Here is a 14,645-nt window from a genome sequence, read left to right as displayed (position 1 = left end):
CTGTGAAAGAAGGGTTTCGAGTTCTTTAACATGGATACTGGTAAAAACACATATACCCACATACATAACTTTTTAAAATTTTTCTTCTCCATAAAATCTTCTCACCAACTTCCTGTCCCAGTCGCCTTCCTTTTAAGAGTCAAAGGGGGCGTATTTTTTTATCACCATTTCTACTCGAACAATAGTTTGGTATTATAGACGGCATAAGTGAATAAAGCGCGCTAAAACACTGAGATTTCTGCAAGGAAACAAATCAAATCACTTAAATAAAACATGCCAGTCAAATGGAAGAACCAACAGAATAGAAGAGTTCACAAAAAGGAGTTAAGAAAATAATCAAAGAATACCCATAACCGACGCTTTGTTTGCATTTTTGTTGGAACAAAGGACAAGGCTTTAAAGTAAATCACCGAATAATAAAAATTTAACAAAGGCTGGCGCACACAACTAAAAAAAAAAAACAAAAAAAAACAAAAAAATGGAAACAAAAAACTTTTATAAAACTTAATAAAAGGAGCACAGGAAGAGACGATCAACGAACTGCCAAAACCAAACCAAGCCAAGCCAAAGAAAGAAGGAAGGCGTACATGCGAGCACTGATAAAACAAATTTCAACTCTTAAAAGGTTTAGTAGTTGTCCAGTGCAAACCACAGAACAAAGTAAACACGTAACACACACACACACACACACAACTAGCGCAAGTCATCCTGCGGAGCGTTGCAATGCAGCCGAGTTCACTGAGATGAAGATGCAAGTTGAAGGCTTGAGGATTGGAGCTGACATAATGAATTTGTTTAAGGGAATATAAAAGGAAAGAGTGTGCATTTATTTGCTTGCGAGTGAGTGTGTGTGAGTACGCTGCTTTGTGATTGAAAGACGTACGCGCGAACAATAAGACCGAATCAGTGAGTAGAGGCCATACCAAAGACGCCAAAATAGGGCACTGCTGGCAAACGGGGTACATACATATGTACATACTTAGTTTTTATGAACGTTTTGTGAGAAAACAGAAGTTAAAAAATTAAATCATTTTCGACAGACCGCGCACAGCTTCAGAATATTGTGGCATCATTGCCTGCTTTGTTTGAATTCAGCCCAGAGCTGTAGAAAACACAAGAAAAAATAAAATAAAACACTCATCAGCTTGTTTGAATAGCTGCGGACGTAATTTGTTTAGTGCATTCTTATATCCTCGTACCTACATATACGCTAGTATATTCCTTTAGAGCGAAAACTTTTGAGCGGAATGCGCTTGTCAGCGGTTGTCAGCACGGGACAATTGGCATTAAGTCCACTACATTTCACACACACCGGGAGGTCAAAGGTACACGCTAGCTTATACATACATATGTAGGCTGTCAAAGGACACAAGAGAGCGGTTAGAGTAAAATGCATCACTGCGTTGGCTCTAAGAATTCTGAAACTCCTCTTATTACTGGATGACCGTAAGACTTTTGGAGATCAGTGTTTAAGCTTGCGAACTTGAAGTGAGTGGAACTAATGTGAATTACAATATGAACGCAAAGGCTTCTTTAATAGAGAAATAAATTAAAAAGTACTAAGACCCATGTCATAAATAAGATTTTTATTAAATATTGTATAGAATTGCCAAAAAAGCCACCCACCAAATAATTTAGGATCGAGATTCTTTGACAAATTGTATGAAATGTTTCTGCCTTCGAAGCAATTTGCCAATAAATTGGCCGCCTGTCGAGCAATCAACGCAGAAGAGGTTTTCCTCATCCTCTACCAGCGAATGAAGGTGGCCTTCAGTCTTTCATACTATACGCTCTATAAGGCCTTGTAATCTATGCGAAGATGGCTGGCAGCTCCAGCAGCTTGGTTGTTTATTAAGCCGCGTAGTTGCTATTACTACTTCGCCTTAAGTAGGCGGTGTAACATTGACTCCAGCGTCATCGACTGGTGTTTCGGATTCGTGTTCTCCACCACTTTCCATGCTGCTACCATTAAGTAGTTTAGAAAAGTGTTCTTTCCATAATTTAAGTACGTTCTGGACATCGGTCACTAGGTCGCCATTGTTGTTCTTTCAGGAGTTCGCCCTGGTGTTGAAACCTTCCATAAGTCGCCTAACTCATTTTTGGGAGGGGTTAGTTTCTTCAACCGAATACACGTTTATATAGCGAGCAGCGTGTTCCATGACATACGCTTGCTTGCAGCTGCAGCTACTGATGAACATACGCTGCAGACTTCAGTGAGCCTTTAAACCGAATACGTCGGAGTGGCCCTATCAAAACTCCCCCTACTCCCTAGAAAGGCCCTGTATTTTTAAAAGGGTTAAAGCTCATTTGTTCGGATTGTTCAAAGAAGAGATGAACTCGGGGTGGTCCGTTTCCCAGCTCGTCAGCCATCCAACTGCATTGTCGATGGTGTCTTGGTGCACACATCAACTCCATTTTGAAGCGACCAAGACAAAAGTCAGACATTCTATCACCGGTTTCGACAGCAATATCATTGAACCCAAAGCCCTTATCTATCAGAGTAAACAAACACTCCGAACAGTGTCACACGAGTGAGCAGTAAGTTAGCAAACTCTTTGATGAGGGCGTTATCTGCTTGAAATACTCTGAACCAACTGGGAAGCCTTAAGTTGAGGTTTATGGAGCATTCGTGACAGAAGAACCCCTCCGGCTCTACCACCCAACATTGACCCATCCGTGATTAGGTCTACCGTTGGACCGTTGCGCTAAACCTCTTAGATGGGATGTGGATGGAGAAGGATCCACGCATTGGGACACATTGATCCGTTCCTTCAGATATGAAGGGGAAGTTACAAAAGGCTGCCGAATGTCCTCCATGCAGGGTAGGGTAGTTGCGAAACGGGCTGCGCTTTTTCAAGGTCTTCAAAATATGGTGCTGGCAAATCTAGCTAGGCATTATTGGGGACAGCTGGAAACGCCAGAGTATCACCAAAGGATTTCCGCGTTTAAAAGGAACTGTATGTAATTTTTTTTATTAAAATTTACTCACAACTTTGCCTTCACAATGTATTTCTTTAGTTATCGCCATTGCCAAATTTATTAGGTTTTCATTATTTTAACAAAAAAAAAAGGAAATTACAAAAGATTACCCAACACATAATTTAAGCGTTCAACGACATTTGCATTATTCTCCCAGTTAGTTCATTAGCCTCATGCCTCATGCAATCTCAGTCAAAACCATTCGGATATCAGCTCAAGTAGCCCCCGTGGACACCAATGCCTATACTGCGCACATTCACCATTATGTCCATGTACCTCCGCCGCATAAATATCCATATGTTGGAGTTGGTGTTCACTTTCGAGGGCAGATGTCGTAGGCCTATTAAAAAAAAAAATACAAACTCAAGAACACAAATAAAATGCGCCCCAAATGAGTAATCATACGGGCGAAAAACAATAGAAACGACCACGCGCATGCGGTGATACGAGTGTGAGTTTCCTTATCACCAGCAACTCACACATAGACTCACATGAATAGAATTTTGAAAATGCTGCCGAGTACTCCATTATGCTCATCCAAATTGGAAGCGGACACATCGCAAATTGTCCTCAACAGACAGGCTGTGCCATTCATTTCGTAATGCTCCAGATAACCAACAATGCTGTGATAGAATGCGTTGCGTGTGTACAATTGGGCAAAGCTTCGACGACGGCGACTAGCCAATGGTATCACATCGTTGCCAATGCCCACGAATTCTTCATCTATGTTCCACTGGTAGGTGTGTGATAAAATAAGTTGCAAAAATTTTAAAACATATTCCATTCTTCTTTGTGAACAAAGCTTTTACCCGATCAATCCAATAGTAGTAAGAATCATTTGCTGGAAAACCATAATTCGCTTCAAAATTAAAAGACATGTATACATTGCGATTGGGCAGATCGAGCGGCATTGCCACTGCAGCCAAGTACTGAAAATTTTGGTGAAAGCCAAGGTGTTAATTAACGAAATAAGGCAATCACATTTATGTCAGTTGTTTTGTTTCAAAATAGTCACTTACGCCCTGTGAACCGCCTCTGGGGAATGCCACTATGCTATGTGCTAGCTTTTTGAGACAAATTGTCACCAGGCACATAACAAATAGACCGCTTTGAATTTCTTTTCCACCAGATAAATGCATGTTTTGGGTAACGAATTTTGTGGTATTGTATTGTGGAATGTTAGTTTGCAACTGCAATGCAGAATTCTGTTTAGTGCAATCAGTGCAATTTCTACAGAGCGAAAGCAATTTCAAATATACAGGGTGGCACAATGGGAATGAGCGAGCTACATGTATTGGGATACCTAAATACAAAAACTGGAATAATACATTTTTGTTAATTTACAAAATGGACATGAATTTTTGGTAATTAATAATTTGGACATTTTATGTCGATTAAAAAAGGGACATCAATTTCTGGAAATTTAAAAACTGAACATAAATTTATTTTTTATTTTTTTTTTAAACTGACCATACTTCATAAACTCTTTTTTCGTCATATAGACATAATTTTTGGTCATTAAAAACTGGCCATTTAAAACTGAAAATTCAAAAAGAAGACATACGTTTTTGGTGATCATGAAACCTTTGAAGGATATTTTGGTAATTTCGAAACTGGACATAAATTTTTAGCAATTTGATAACCAAACATAAATTTTTTGCTGCTTAAACACTTAACATACCATTTTTATATTTCATTAGCTTTTTTTAGTCATTAAAATATAGATATACATTTTTGGCCATTTAAAATGTAGACATAAATTTTTAGTCGTTAACCAGTTTTTATTAGGAACTGGAATTTCAAAAACATTACGTAAATTTTTGGTGATCATAAAAACTAGGACATTTTTTTGGTAATTTCTTAATTGAACACACATTTTCTAACTCTAAAAAACTGTCCCCAGTTGTGTTTTATTTAAAAAATAATTTTAAATATTTAATTATTTAAAAATTTAACACCAGTTTTTAGTTGTTAAAAATTGACCTTAATTTTTACCCATTTAAAAAAGATACATAAATTATTGATTAATAAAATTTTAAATCATTTATTTTTGATGATTTATAAATTTTTTTGGTTATTAGAAGTGGACATAAATTTTTGGCAAAAAAATTGAACATTTATTTTTGCTTATTATAGAACTGGCCATTAAAAACTGGCAATTCAAAAACAAGACTTAAACTTTTGGTGATCATAAAAAATAGGAAATTTTTTTGGTAATTTCGTAACTGGACTCACATTTTCTAACTTTAAAAAATCGTCCCCAATTGTGGTTTATTTAAAAAATAATTTTAAATCTCTAATTATTTAAAAATTTAACATCAGCTTTTAGTCATTTAAAAACTGTCCTTAATTTTTAGTAATTCAAAAAGAGACATTAAGTTTAGGGCAATAAAACTTGAAAAACTGCATTTTTGATACTTTATAAATTTTGTTGGTCATTATAAGACAGGAAAAAAATTTTTGGTCATAAGAGTACAGTACATAAATGTTTGGCCTGGCTGGGCATACATGTTGGAATTTTTAAAACTAGACTAAAGTTCTCATCGCCTTAAAACCAGGAAATAATATTTTGGTAATTAAAAAGGTAGACATAAATTGTTGGTCATCTAAAAATTGAGCATACATTTTTGGTATGCCGTAAAGTTTTTAACATAAATTTTTGGTCATTTAAAAAATTATTATATATTTTGAAATAAATTGTAAGGACTGGACATACATACATGCGTTTTTAGATATTTAAAAACTGAACATAAATTTCTGACGAGAAATGTGAGCAAACATGTTTATTTAAGAAATTGGATGCAAGAATAATGCAGAGCTTTTCGTTGCTCATCGAGAAGGCATTGTCAGGGCTTTGAAGCTTTTCGCTGCTGAAAGCTTTTTGGAATTCTCGATTTTTTATCGCTGTAAAGCTTTCTTCGAAGAAAACATAAACAACCTTTTTAAAAAAAAAGTAATTAAATCCGATCGTTATGTATACTTTTACATAGTATAAAGTAGGTATCAAGAATTAGAAAGCTCTGCTGTCCAAGTTAAATATTTTTATTCGAGTCGCTGGGTGGCACCCTTTATGGGTTAGTAGTGTATATCTTAGCTAATCACTGGGCTCATGTCTCCTACTCCACTTCATTTCAACTGCAATTTAGATGCAAACGCAAAGCGCTTTCAGATGTATTTAGAACTCAGTTTTGTCTTAAACTACAAATGTGTGACGAATCGCATATGCCTAAACCCAGCGACCCATAATATCTTAGATTTAAAGAAAATGGAAGCAAAGTAGAAAATCTAACGCAAAGTACAGATGAAGTAACACTTGAAAGCTTTATGTTATTCTTGCGTCGCTTATATGTCATAGAAGAGGGCAAATTTTCGGCATTCAAAACCAATGAAATAATGCATTAGCATTAGTTTAGTTTGGGATAGGCTGAGGTGGCTGACAGTGACCAGACCAGCACGCATATTTTTGTGCCCATTGTGATGCCCTGCGGATCGTGTCTCCCACATAAACCGTCGAGCAGAGTCTGCGAAACCCAGTAGTCGCCATATTCCCATTTAAGGCATTCTGAGCCCACGAATTTTCTACTTATTCTACAGAGTGTGGGACATTCACATATCAGATGCCGCAAGGTTTGTATTTGTATTTGTAAACTTGCTTATTTCTGACCCCTCTTCTTTTCTACGCGCGCCTTCCGATGGCAATATGGCCTGCTAGCAAGCTCATGATTGTAGATAAGTGCCCTCTGCCCAGCTTGACGAGCAGAAAGAAAACAGTCTAATTCAGTTACGATCAACACGTATTCTACGAGAGAAGCTTTTTGAAAATTTCTATAGATTTTATGCGGACGCTAAGAGAGTAAAAGCTCAGAAAGAAACAGTGTAATTCAGTCACGAACAAAACATATCCCGCGAGAGAAGCTCAGAACGAAACTGTCTAATTCATTCACGACTAAAACGTATCCCGCGACGGAAGCTTTTTAAAAATGTCTGTATATTTATACGGACGCGCGGAAAGTGAAAGTTCGCTCTGGCCACAAGTAGTATGATTCTCTTTAGAATTATGTTGAAATAGTAAGGTCGATTTGGGGTATGAGAGATATTTTCTCCAAAGCACTGTGTTTGCTCTCTCACCATCTACATACATATAGCTTGATGATCAGCCAAGCTTGAAACTCAGTTATTTATCAGCTCACTGTGCGAGCAAGCCCTTACCATTGAAGGTGTTTTAAGCAGCGAATTCCTCGAAAACAGAATTGCCTTTCCAAAAGCTGACCTAAGATGGGTGGGAGAAGGAGGCGCCTCCATCTGTGAAGACCAAAAGAGTTACTTTCATCAAATTATTACTGTTACTGAATTCAGAACACGGATGACATTCCGTGAAATGTAGAGCATTCGTGCAGTTAGAGCAGGTCCTGTTTATCTCTTAAAGGCAAACTTTAGGCCTGATGGCATCTTGCAGAACCCATCCTTGGCATAGAATTAACTTGAAGTATGCGTTAGTATTTGTATTTATCAGATATGCATATTAAACATTGCCTATTTGGTTTGTTGGGTATACCAACAAGCATCGCACAATTTAAATGAGAGATTTGTTTGTTCGCACACACAAACACATCAGATTTGAAAACTTAACTGTGCAGCAGAACTATGAAGTATACAAGGAACTGTAGTCAATATCGGACGACGTCATCAACGCAGTGCTAATTATACAAACATGCCAGTCGTGTTCTAGGCAACTTTTAATTTTCATTAGCTCACCAATGCAACAACAAGAACAACAACAACTGCAAACAAATAGAAGCGACAAGCTCCAGATTCTAACATGGGTCCACCAGCTTGAAGCGCTGAAAACTAGGTCAACAAGTTATTTAGCGTGGTCATATTGGTCGCTTTGGTTTGGCTTAGAAATAGCGCCAAGCAAGCAGTGACCGAGGCAGTGGTTGTGGCAGCTTTTTATTGAAATTTTCGAGGTTATTACCGTTTTGACTGCTACAAAGTTGTACTTTCCGTTTTCAGTAGCGCACAGAATTTAATAACGAATAGAGGTTTCGCACTGTAACTTCTACCTCGAAATCGACAGCGCGAAATGTATTTTCGTATCTATTTACTCTTTCTTGCATTATTCGCCGCAACGCAACCGCAGCACTGCCAATTAAATGCAATCGCGAAGCGGCAAAAACGCTGGTTTCCAGCGCTAATTTTTCCGCCAACCAGTCCAACGCGAATACAGGTAAAAGCGGCAGAGCAGAAAAATTAAAATTTTCATTTTATGTTTATAAAAAATAATGAACTACATTTTACCTAGTTGATTGTGGGCATTGGCATACCGCTGGAGGATTTACTCTACGAAGCAATGACCACCGGTTATGTGCTCAAGGCCGAATATTTTTTAGCCGATTCGGTGGAGAAGCTTTTCACCATCAGCCGCATGCCGTTTACGGCGCGTCAACTGCAGGCAAGAAAGTTGACCAAATTTGAGCGTTTCTTAGCGCGTGCAGATGAATGGAAGCGTTATGCCGCTTGGGAGCGCCACCTGACCGAGCATCGTAAAGTGCTGTCCAGCTATCGTTGGTCCATTTATAAAGCGCTCGAAGGTTTAGCGGAGCGGTATGTGGAATGATAAGCTTGCAGGTAAACTAATTATTTAAAAAGAATTATTGTGTTTGTAGCATTGCACCCGCGGGACGCGCATGTGTGTTGAAGAGCATTTGTGAGGCGGCGGAGACGCCCTTTCACTACCGCAATGGGCTGTTTGGCGAACTGCTGCACATACTATTGACGTGAGTTGTTGTAAGGAGACAAGGATGGAATCCACTTAGTTCTTATGTAATTTTTTGTTTACATAATTGTAGGCCCTCTTCTTCGATGGATGAGTTATCCGAGCATGCGGATAACGAGTATTTTTATGCTGAGTCAATGGGGCGCTCTGGTGCAGACTGCAGTTTGGTTTTCAGGGTTTGTAAAAAGTCGCTTTTGGAACATTTTTCAAATGTGCAAAATTTTCAGGATACAATATTAAAACAATTTGGTTAGTTTACAAAAAAGAAAAAAAAAATAAAAGAAAATATAGTTTTTCGGAAGATAATAGTTTACGGAACCAATTTTGTGGCATCTCCGTCATGTCAGTACATCATATTTTTTGTCAACTTAGGTTATATTGCAGGACCTGTCATCATATAGATTCTGACGAAAACTTTTGCCCCAAAGGGCCGGTTATGATATCCTATTGGGATTATGTAGTTGACCGAGCTTATGGATACAGCATTAATTTGTTTCATTTTTAAAGCATTGGCGATCAGAATTTAGCGCCCGTTATAAAGACAGTAGAGAAAGTGGTAATGAAAATAAGGTAGCCTGAGTCTCCCCAATCCCAGAGAATGGCAAAGAAAGTGCTCGAAGCTTTCGAGTTACTCTTTTGCTCGGCAGGTGCAAAGCAGTCGGTCCCATTCGGATACGTACACATAGTATGCCGAGCAGTATCGAGCGAAGCAAAGCTGAGGTATGCAGAGCGGAGCTTTTCATATGGCAGCTGAAAAATCAAATAGAAACTTCAAAATTAAAAAAAAGGCTTTGCTTTCAGCTCCAAATCGCTACTGAAAAAGCATGCTATATGAACACTTTCATAAAGCTAAAGCAATTTGAAAGCTTCCCTCCGATCGGAAGGGCTTCGCTCAGCTGTGCACAGCTTCCTGTGTGTTCGCAACTTTAGGCAACCATCTTGAATTGTGGGCATTCCAGGTTTATGAGTTTCTTTGTCGAATAGGGACCAGATTTGACGTGCCACCTAACATATTGGCAGAAATAATGGGAGGTACTCATATATATGGCATGACCGTTTTAGGGTGTTTCTCATTTAGTCCGCGCTCAATCGACAAGGCCGCCAAAGAGCATAGAGCATTTTGTCAAAGGTTGCTCAGAACTGCAGTCAAGGCCGAACCGTACAGCATGGGCTATGATTTCACCACCTGGGATATGGAGAGAGTACTCTAAACGCCATTGTTAATGAATCTAATGAAAAAGTTTGTCTCGACTAACTGCCGTTTTCACAGAACACTGGGCCTGGGGCACACATGCTGAAAGACTAGGACTGGAACACTTTAATTCTTGTCGTAGCTGTAATTTACCGCGTACAAAAGAAATGGCGGAGTATCGCCCATCATTGAGTAGGACTAGAATTAGGTTTCTAGCAAACTTGATCTCAAAGTTATGCGCCAGAAGAAATTAAGGGATTTACCCGTTATAATCAAAAACTATACAAACCTACATATATCCGGAAACTGTAACTTTTAAACAAATTTACACCTATCAAAGCTTAAACGAAAATTTTTCTTAGCCCTAGCCATATGCATGGCAAATGCAAAGGTGTTCATAATTATCAACTGGCACATTTTCTCACAACCAAAAATTTCACCCACATTTCTAACCACACAATTGTAATAAAAAACACATTCATAAAAATACACACATGCATACAAATATTTATTTGCATACATATGTATGCGTCCACAAATGAAATGCAAACGACATTCTTGTGTCTCGATGTGTTTTATAGTTATATGCTTGTAGTTTTTGATTTGATTGCGTAAAATTTATGCAAATTGCAAGTTAATAACTCTTTTTACTCAACTCTCTTGGTGGTCTTATCACCGACTAACCATCAACAAAATAAATATACCGCAACGAATGCCACTCGACTAGGTAGTTTTTGTTTTGCTTGCAGCAGTGCAACGTTCGCTCATTTAGCGGGAAGACGAGCAGCGGGAAGAAATCATCAGCCGGCAGTTAAGTTAACATACATAGATAGAAAGAGACTTAAGGTGGGTAAAGGAGGCGAGTGCTTTTCATTAATTATACACTTGAGGCATATTTTGGTTAATAGCTGTGAGTAAATAATGTGTCGCGGTGCGTTGCACCAAGTCGCGAAGAGATGAGCTGAGTGTTGAGCCGCCGAATGTCGGGTGTAAAGCGACGTCTGCGCTATAATTAATTTTAATAATGCCGTGTATTATTCAAATGCTTTTATGAGATTTCCTTTTGATCAAAGAATGTAACTACAAAATGTTTAATAAAAGTGCTGTGAATAAAAGATAGGTAACGCAAAAGAATGCAGTGTTGGGGAAAAACATAGAACTGTATTATCACAACTCGAACAGAATAAAAGTTGGAGCTCGACTCAATTAAACTTTATACTTTTCTATATAGAATGCGTATAACATATAAAAAAAGCATTAACATATCTATTTTGAATACGCCTAACTTCTAAGAAATGCTTGAAAGTACTAAAATGGCCTCCTATACTCGAAAAATCTTATTTTAGCTTGGCCTATTTATTTCGAACATCGATAAAACTGTGCCCTCTTATACCTAGGTATGTATGCCTCCCTTTGGCTGATGAAGATGAATGATTAACAGAAGCTATCAGATACAGGTCGAAGATCACTTCGAGAGCAGGGCGGCGCTAAAGGCACAAGAGGTCACTTCAAAGTTAATGTGGTTACCTTAAGCTGTTAATGTTAATCGCAATCAGGAATCGGGATTAACAAATCAGGAAAGTGGAATTATATAGAGATAATAAAATCGCATATATTCTTGCCAGGAAAAGGGCGCCACAGGTATTCTGAGCCCCAGGGATTTCATCGGTCTGCCACAGAGCTCCGATAGGCCAAGCTGTAATATCTAAATACCATTCAGTCAGGGAATCCCACGTAGTTTTTTAACGATACGTGGATCAAAGAAGACCGGTTACCAAATAGAGGTCTGATTTACATAGTATATCATCCTTGCCCTCGACAAAGGGGTGATTTAATACATGGGTGTGCTACTATTCTGCAGTTCGACTTCTTACACCATTTGGAGAATATATGTACATATGTATTCTGAAAATAATATAAGGGGATGGCCCAGTTAATTGTTTCTATTGGAATTGGGATTAACTTCTCAAATAGCGACATCAAGGAACTATTTTTGGGTAACTGGCAGGAGCTCAATTCCAGTGAGGTTTTGATGAACATAACTACAAAGATGTGGGTAATAGGGTATTGAATTTCTAATAAACTGTTCCACATTGTAAAAAAACGGTCTACAACAGCTAGTTTCAGGCATATAAAATTTCGTTTTCGTATAAAAACTCTCGTCTTGTTCAAATCTAATTTCGACGGTGTGCGGTCAGTACCGGGTTAATAGAATCAAGGCCTCGGAGTCTGACAGCGGACAATGAAAGGGAGGAAAAAAATATTTTATGGAATTTGGGACATCTGAAGTACAAGTTGCCATCGCTCTAACATTGGATTGAGCTTACAATGGCCATATGGATTCCAGGGGTATTTCTGAGCGAGGACGATGCGTATTCCCAAATACTTTCCTACTTGGACCATCATGGGGTTCAACACTACACCTTTTGAAGCTTAAAGCTAGGTGAAGTTTCAGCAGTAAACAACAAAGTAGCAGATGCAACTCTTTGAGCGGGAATAGTTTTGTTGCTAGTTATGAAGAATTTCCACATTCACTCCTCCCTGATTGAGTTCGAGCAGTACTAAAATGATTTTGGTCCACCATTGAAGTGGTAACACCTCTGTGAGGCGTTTCTCGTAACTCCATAGCTCCGAAATTCTGTCGAAATTGATCTGCACCGTAGTTTCGCTATTAACTATTTAGAAGCTGGTTTATAACTGATTACTTTATTCTATGTTTCTAATATTTTTCGCAAGAGTGTGAATTATTATTTATGCGTTAAAGCAAAGAAATTAAGAAAGTGTAATACATAAGTGCAGACAAAGCTTGAAGAATATGGTAGACTAAACGAATCAACAAAATATTCGCTTCAAACCCGAAAAGCCCATGGGGGTGTTATGCACAGCAATGAAGGACTGAGCAGCGGCTAAGCGCGACTAATGTGAGATTATTCGTTTTAGGCTTTGGAGAGTGAAAGAACAGAATGGAATACAAGTAGCCGATTGTGGCTTAGACGCAGTGAGGGACGTTTGATGTAGAGGCGCGACAAGTGCAGGCAGTTCGTGCCATCGCTGACACATAAATTTATGCATACATACATGCAAACATAGGTACATCACACAATGCATACACACATAAATATGTACTTATATACATTAGGGCGGGTCATTTTGTATGAGAGATTTTTTCGACTATGCGCGTTCAGCAAAGATGGATTCTAGCTGCAATTCTTTGCAAATTTGCAGAAAAAATTATGGTTCTAAAATAAATTTGGAGTTTGCCAAATTGCGAAAATAGATTTCTTAGCATTTGGCTGCAGTGTCGTAAAGAAGTGCTAAAATCTTGTAGAAAAGCATGCTGTAAGGTGTTTTTTGTTATGAGAATTCCATTTCTGCATTTATATTTTTTCTCTTAAAACTTCCACCTGAAGGCGCTACAGTGAAAAATTTCACATTTTCTTTGAAACCAATTTTCGAAATTTGGCAAACTCCAAATTGATTGAAGGCCCATGGTTTCTTCGGTAAATTTTTTTTTTTGATTTACACACAGAAACCTCCTATGCTTTACGCGCATACTCACAAAAAATTGACCCGCCCTAATATATGTACATACATATTTCTGCATATAAACATACACATCCCCACTGGGTTGGAGTTAAAAAGGTCGTTAATGTTTTTCTTTACAAACTAATTGGCTTGACAACGCGCAACAGAAATATGTGAAAAATTAAGGAAAAACACAAAAACAAATAAATAACATTAAAAAATTAGGCAACCAACAAATATTCATGAGCGTGTTTTTTTGTTTTCTTGTCGTAAGAAATGCTCCCGAAAGTAAACAGCAGGTCGAGTGGTCAACGGCCAAATGGCGAGCGTCGTCTTGAAGAAAAATTTCCCAAGCGTGTGGCGCATATGTTGTAATGTTGTATGTGTTGCAAGACGTAAAAGAAGCAAAAGACATTTCTTTATTTTAACAAATTTTTTCCTACAACTTTTTTTTATTTTGTTTTGAAAATTTCAACCGCGCTTTTAATTTGTGTGCACTTGCTGAAAGAATGTTAATGGTCGTCAAAGATGACATATCCGATAAGAAAAGCAGATGAAATATTATATTAATAGTTTATGCATGTACGTAATACGAAATGCATATTTACAATAGTGTTGTATATCCCATACATACATACATACATCAATGGTGAATGCAACTCGGCTAAATTATGCGAGAAATTAATGCGTTCATCTGCGATAGGAAAAAGATGTATTGCAAGTTGATTCAGTTTCGCTTTGGCTTAGATAATCTAATTACTTTTACCTATACGATAATATGTATATAAATATGTAACTACGTACCAGGCCTATTTGAATCATTTCCATTTTCCCAACCGCAGGTGTCACTTCATTTCACGTTAGTCTTAGATCGATTTTCGTCATCTTAATTAATGATCAATTAGATAAGAGTGAGAAAACATAAAGAAAATTTAATTAAATCTTGTTCCCATAGTAAAATTTCATATTAGGGCTTTATTTAATAAGTGTCAAAATGTATTTCATGAGAATAGCTTTTCTTCTTCCGGCCACTGAAGTCAGTCAGTGACTGCTTAAGCAATAGCTCTCGCAATAGCAACACACAACAGCATTTGATGAGCTAAATTTCCCAGTTTAAGGCCAGTATGCAGCTCTCAAGAAAAGCAATAACTCCATATAAAATGGCGCGCAAGA

At 37.8% G+C, this 14,645-nt stretch overlaps 2 protein-coding genes across 2 annotated transcripts in view; one reads left to right on the top strand and one right to left on the bottom strand.

Moving 5' to 3' along the window:
* Positions 1 to 3,094: 3,094 nt before the first annotated feature.
* Positions 3,095 to 4,118, bottom strand: LOC118739893. Its single transcript, XM_036471389.1, has 4 exons — positions 3,999 to 4,118; positions 3,789 to 3,908; positions 3,471 to 3,712; positions 3,095 to 3,319 (listed from the first exon to the last, which is right to left on the bottom strand). The coding sequence occupies exons 1-4, from the start codon at positions 4,116 to 4,118 to the stop codon at positions 3,172 to 3,174; spliced, it is 630 nt and encodes a 209-aa protein (XP_036327282.1). The 3' UTR covers positions 3,095 to 3,171.
* Positions 4,119 to 8,041: 3,923 nt separating this feature from the next.
* LOC118740112 overlaps positions 8,042 to 14,645 on the top strand; it is a 72,014-nt gene continuing 65,410 nt past the window's right edge. The window contains exons 1-4 of the mRNA XM_036471606.1: positions 8,042 to 8,206; positions 8,282 to 8,583; positions 8,646 to 8,756; positions 8,829 to 8,967. Coding sequence (XP_036327499.1) covers positions 8,063 to 8,206; positions 8,282 to 8,583; positions 8,646 to 8,756; positions 8,829 to 8,967 — 696 coding nt within the window. The 5' untranslated portion in view covers positions 8,042 to 8,062. The remainder of the gene's footprint in view (positions 8,207 to 8,281; positions 8,584 to 8,645; positions 8,757 to 8,828; positions 8,968 to 14,645) is intronic.

Source organism: Rhagoletis pomonella, unplaced genomic scaffold, assembly GCF_013731165.1.
Source record: "Rhagoletis pomonella isolate Grant_MI unplaced genomic scaffold, Rhpom_1.0 Rhpom_scaffold_00005, whole genome shotgun sequence".
Classification (NCBI taxonomy): Eukaryota; Metazoa; Arthropoda; class Insecta; order Diptera; family Tephritidae; genus Rhagoletis; species Rhagoletis pomonella.
This window is presented reverse-complemented; position numbering and strand designations above follow the sequence as displayed.

Coding starts and splice junctions, on each gene's coding strand:
- LOC118739893 (XM_036471389.1), bottom strand. CDS start 4,118: ATGCATTTATCTGGTGGAAAAGAAATTCAAAGCGGTCTATTTGTTATG. Junction 3,713..3,788: donor ACTACTATTGGATTGATCGG/GTAAAAGCTTTG, acceptor CACACCTACCAG/TGGAACATAGATGAAGAATT. Junction 3,320..3,470: donor ATTTTCAAAATTCTATTCAT/GTGAGTCTATGT, acceptor TTTTTTTAATAG/GCCTACGACATCTGCCCTCG.